At 32.7% G+C, this 6,299-nt stretch overlaps 1 protein-coding gene across 1 annotated transcript; it reads right to left on the bottom strand.

The window, feature by feature from the left end:
* BDB00DRAFT_880541 (uncharacterized protein) lies at positions 1–1,827 on the bottom strand (the record flags this gene model as incomplete). Its single annotated transcript, XM_053128006.1, has 9 exons — positions 1–336; positions 431–479; positions 562–662; positions 769–838; positions 963–1,138; positions 1,216–1,367; positions 1,453–1,466; positions 1,574–1,749; positions 1,816–1,827. 9 exons carry the CDS (start codon positions 1,825–1,827, stop codon positions 1–3), a joined length of 1,086 nt encoding a protein of 361 aa, XP_052972136.1.
* Between the last annotated feature and the right edge of the window lie 4,472 nt (positions 1,828–6,299).

Here is a 6,299-nt window from a genome sequence, read left to right as displayed (position 1 = left end):
TCATTCGTCAACTTCATCATGGTTACGCTTTCTCGGTGAAAGCTTTGGCGATGATACGCAATCTAGTATCAACGGCGTTGCTTGGCAGTTGTCGGTGGATGGCATGATGATGGTCTCATCTTCTTCTACTATCCTTACCACAGCGTTCATCAATGTCTTCATTTGCCATGTAAGTGCAAGAAGAGGTATCACCTTCTTTGCAAAAACTGTTGGTGAACGCGGAAACTCAAACGGGCCAACTTTGGTAATTCGACATGCTTTACCAGCAGGAGAATCCATGATATATGCAGTGAGGTACAAACCTGACAGATTATATACGAAAGACAAAGCAAACGCCTAAAATGTTGAGTATGATGCGAGTATGGAAAAGATAAATAAGCAAGGCTGAAGTATATATTTATTCTTTGATTAAAGAGCTACGTGCACGTACTGCACAATACTCGCTCGTATATGTGCTCAACCAGCCACCAGAGTATCCACTATACTATCCCGCACGAATCGATACAACACAAAGTCATTCAAATAAAAAAAACACTTACCAGAGATTAAGGAGCCACCTACCTTGATATTGCGAATCGCAGACGGGGCTTCAGCGACGAGACACAATTATATTTTTCATGGTGCGAGGCAGCTTCATTCTTCCTTCTTGGATCGTCTTGGTGCTGTTAATGTCATTCGACAACCCGGCTTCTGTGCATCCGTATTCGTGACCATTCGACGAGAAGCGCATATCCACCCTTGTGCCCATGCACTTGCGCGCTAGTTGACCAGTGGAACTAGTGCTCGATCCATGGGTCGCATTTCTTCGCTCTCCAGAAGCTGTACTGCCTTTTCACCACTATAACAAAGATATAATTAGTAATTAACCAGATGACATGTCGCATGATACAATTACATGTTCCTAATGTTGAAATCACTAACCTTTGAACCTTGAGACTGGAGCCGTCAAAACATTTTTCTACAAACTCCAAATCTGGTGAATTAAATCACTTTCGCTGTGATCTTGGAAAGGCAAGTAGTTGTAAACAAACAGATCTGAGGCCTCAACAATAGCTTTATGTGCCCAATACAACTCTGGCGCTTCAAACGGATCAAAATCGACTTCGCGTCGCCGAGCCACCAAACTCTTGACATCCTTCTATAATATTATAATAATAAACACTGTTTCAGCACCTTATTCTTATGCATTTACTGTTTGGCATATAAGCGACTCACCTTTCCATTGTATGAGAGTAAATACTCCTCAAAATTGGCGGGAAGTTTGGGAAGCATGGGCTTCTTAAAGTTGATGATCGCGTTTAAATCTTCAGGCAAGAAGATGTCTTTCCAGACAGCATCGTGGGATCGATGATGAGGCAGTGAAGGGACTATCATTAATATATTATGCATTATTCAACATGTAAGTTCTTGTCTAACTTATTCAGATTGTTTAATTTATCCCTATAAACTTACTGGTGGAATTTGTACTGTAATGCAACTTTGTGCATTCCTTCTTCTACATATCTTCTTTCGTCTCCTTGCGGTTCAAACACCATTTATCTTCGTTGGCGATTTTCTCGAATGTTTCTGCTACATATTTTGCTGTGATGGTGACAGTTTGGCGTTGGCTTTGGTGGTGGTGCTCTTAGAACCAGAACCGGAGGACGTGGGATCAAGCACAGTATCGTCTGATACAACAAGATCTCGAACACGTTTCCAGGATACACAGTCTGATCGAATCTCTTTGTAAAAATGCAAGTCAGTGGCGTCCTACTATTAGTTGTCTAGCTGTTAGTTGTTTACTGATTTTGTTATAGTTAATAAGCCTGTCCTAACCGGTATAGCCATTAATGGCGATATAATTTTAATCAAAATCATTACTATCTTCATCTTCACTTCTATTTTCATCTATATATATCTGACTATATTCAATGATTAACTTCTGCATTTGCTCTTGCCATATTTGCATAATATCATCCCTATTTGTTTCTTTTGCTTTTATTAAATCAATATAATATCTAAAGTATGAATTAAAGAACCTTTTATACTTATATTTTTCCTTTTCAAGTTTTAAAATAAGTTCATCAATAAAACTACAATTATAAGTATCATTTAATTTATCCATACAGGGCTTACATGCAATCATACACATATATTCACCCCTACCTGATTCACATTCATCGTTATCAGAATCACCCTGTGAGGCATCTGCACCAGAGGTGTTTTCTAATATTGCATCGGAAATATGAGGATTTGAGGATTGCTGAGAATTTGAATTTTCAGCATATGTTTCTTTTGTCTGTGTATTTGAAGTATGAGGAATTTCAAATTGCTGAGAATTTAAATTTTCGGCAACTATTTCTTTTGGAGGTAATGTATTAGGATTTTTATAGTATTTCTCATATTTATGTAATTTTTCCTTTAGTTTTATATTTTCCTTTAATGTTTTCTCTATTTTTTTTAACAGAAATAATATCTCTTTCATTATCCGCTTCATTTAAATTAATTTTAGATGTCTCTTTTTGTTTTTTTGATATTTTACGTTTTATTAATAATTTATTTTTTTAATATATAATTTATATTATATTTTTCATAAATGTTTCTTCAGCAAATTCTTTAATGTTTATATTATTATTATTTAAAAACATACTTAATTTATTGTATCAAGGACGATTTTGTCATTGTTGAATGTGATTGTACTGTTCATTTTAATATTATGAGGTGCTATTTTTATATAATAAAAAAAATTCAATTTTTATTTTTTCAAAATTTTTAAATATATATATGCCAAGACATACATAATTTAATTTTATGAAAATTATTTTGGTTAACTAACTTATTGTGGCTATTCGTCAATTAGTACAGTAAACCAGAGCATAATCATTATAACCTCAACCAGTCCCCAGTGTCAGTTATTACTAAGTTCGGGCGCAGACTTACCACTTCGACTTCCGCAGACAAGGCACATGTAAAATTGACTTCCTCCAATTTCTAAGCACGTCTTTTTCTTGGGAAACTCCTTTCAAACTGCCTGCTATTTCTTTCTCCAGTTTGTCAACACAGCTTACAAAGCAACTTGACTTTGCTTTGAGGGATTTGATGGCGAGAAGTATTACTAATGAATATATATAACGTATAAGCAGACTGCACCCTTTCACTTCAAGTTTATACTTATATGGTGCATACTGACTTGAATCGTTAATATATTTAAATACCGACCCAAAAAAAGAAAGTGTATCAGAGTTGTCAAAGTGAATTTTCTGAGATTCTGACCAGTAAGATGTGTTTAATAGCATATTATAAGCATTTCTTACTCATTACTTTATAAAAAAAAGGTGTTTTAGAGAGCTCTGATAGCCATCAAAGTTTTGTCAGAATATGAAAATTTACTATATAGACCCAAGATTTGACAAGGTGGGAGGGGTAGATCAGTGAGGTAATGTAGGCTATTACAGTCTGTGTAACATTGCATTAGTCATGGTTACACAAACTCGTTATACTCATTATCATACTGCTTTTTCACAAGGGTTGTGTTTCCTTCATTGATACTCGCTCATTGTAGTGAAGCTACACTACTTTGAGATTGATCAAATAAATCAACCCACTCACCATCTTCGTAACCATTAAAATGCAGTAGAGAGAACATCACACACATAGAGGCTCAATCCATAACAATTAATTTTACTGTAAACAGTAAATTAATTTTAGTTAAGGATTTCACAGTCAAGCTAGCCTTCGTCCAGGTGTTCCTCGGCTAGAGAAGGGATTTGCTCACTACTGTTGCGCCACTTAGAGTGTTATAAACCTAATAGTTGAGAATAAACCCAAGGGTTAAGAATTTTATAGGGGTTGAGAAATTATTTTTTTAAACAAAAAATTAATTTCATGATTTATTATAAACACTTAAAAATTATATTACTTATAATTTTTTACATGTTTATAATTTCACCAAAAACATGAAACTAGGGTTTACCCCCTATAGATGTATCAAATATTACATAATTAGCACCATATTGATAATCTCTCAAACATGGATCACAATCGAGAATGACTCAGGACCAACTATTATCAATACTTCGTTGCAATATAATATCGTAATCTCTCAAACATGAATCAGAATCGAGGATAACTCAGTACCAACCATTGTCAGTACTTCGTTTCAATCTACATTATCTGAGTTGAGCGAAGTGTACCTATCAAAGAGCGGATATCATACGTCGATACTACAACCGTTACTAGCGTTATATCCAAGCATATAAGGATATGAAAGACGATCGTGAAGCTACTAAGATCGTAGAGAAATTTACTTCTAGAAGTTACAAATCCCACCGTAGAATTATTGCAAGTGATTAGTTTGTATTTTTACCTCCGTTATTTCTGACTTTCATAAATAAATGAGTATAGCTATCGATCATGTAATTCCCTGACTAGTGCAAAACATAGAGTATGATATATGAAGAAGCGTATTAGGTGTTTCGGGTGTTAATTTAGCCGCGGTGTTTCAAACATTTTCAATTTTCGACAGCTCATAGTTTAAGTCAGTATGCACCATACAGAATGAATATATATATAGTACGGATGAAAATCCGCAGGAAATGTATTTACTAGTGCTTCTTAAATGACAAAAAAAGCAAGAAAAATGAATATATGTACAATATGGCTGTTTGTGTGTTATGTGTTATGTGTTATATGTGGTAAGTGTATTTGAGTTTGAGTGTGTTGATGTGGTATATGTGTAAAACTTTGTATTGTTTTTATATATTGTGCTTTCCTTCGTCAACTTCATCATGGTTACGCTTTCTCGGTGAACGCTTTGGCGATGATACGTAATCTGGTATCAACGGCGTTGCTTGGCAGTTGTCGGTAGATGGCATGATGATGGTCTCATCTTCTTCTACTATCCTTACCACAGCGTTCATCAATGTCTTCATTTGCCATGTAAGTGCAAGAAGAGGTATCACCTTCTTTGCAAAAACTGTTGGCGAACGCGGAAACTCAAACGGGCCAACTTTGGTAATTGACATGCTTTACCAGTAGGAGAATCCATGATATATGCAGTGAGGTACAAACCTGACAGATTATATACGAAAGACAAAGAAACGCCCAAAATGTTGAGTATGATGCGAGCATGGAAAAGATAAATAAGTAAGGCTAAAGTATATATTTATTCTTTGATTAAAGAGCTATGTGCACGCACTGCACAATACTTGCTCGTATATATGCTCAACCAGCCACCAGAGTATCTACTATACTGAGGGTTAATACTATGCTTATATTTGAGATTTTATAATACATTTTATGTAAATTATTGAATTTTTTTGACTTCGGAGTTCTAAATTATATATATTATAAAATTTTATTTTAAAAATAAAATTGAATTTTTTCTATTATATAAAAATATACTCTAAATAGTTGCTCTAAATGAATTTCTCCTAATCAATCATATCAGTTATCTTTAAATTTATGTAATGAATTAGATACCTTTATACAATCTGAATTTGATCATTTTATAGAACAAAATATTATTAAAAAATTTCAAAAAAAATTCAAAAAAATAAAAATTTATTCTCATCAGACCATTTTCTATACCTTTCTATGTATAACAATTTTTGTGTTCATAAGTTTAAACGAGGAATAATAATGGTAAATTCTGTGGAAAAAAAATAACTAAAAATGGTGATAAAAAGAAATTTGTCTGTAGAAAACATAATCTAGATCATGTTCCTAAAAAAAAAAAAATAATAAAAGAAAAAGTGAAAATATTATACAAGAGGTAGATAATCTTATTATAAAAAGAGAAAAAAAAAGAAAACCAATAAAAATAACTATAGGTAATCCTTATTTTTTATGCTTTAATAGTATTCTTCCTTAATAGTTATATTTCTATATTTATACTGTGCTTTTCTATATATTCTACTAATAAATCTTTCTCATTAAATTTATCAGCTGATAACAGCTATTATGTTTATGGCTATAATTTTTCCATTTAATTGAGAACATATATATATCATTTCATATTTATGACCAACAATTTTTTCTTTTCATATGATTCACTATTATCTCCTATATTTCTTACAAATTGTATGTTATTTTCTCTTTCTTTCCCTTTACCTTTCCTTCTTCGTATCTTTTCATTAAATTTAGGTATATCATCTTTACTACTATTTTCTATATTTTTATCACTATAATCATCAACTTCTATTCTTTCATTATTTATATTTAAAGTTAATAAATTTCTTTGTAATTCTAAATTTCATCTTTTCTCTTTGCTTGCTCTATAGAATTACTAATAACAATATCTACTAATTTTGCTTCATAAG

This window comes from Zychaea mexicana (genome assembly GCF_025766255.1).
Source record: "Zychaea mexicana strain RSA 1403 chromosome Unknown BDB00scaffold_272, whole genome shotgun sequence".
Lineage (NCBI taxonomy): Eukaryota > Fungi > Mucoromycota > Mucoromycetes > Mucorales > Lichtheimiaceae > Zychaea > Zychaea mexicana.
This window is presented reverse-complemented; position numbering and strand designations above follow the sequence as displayed.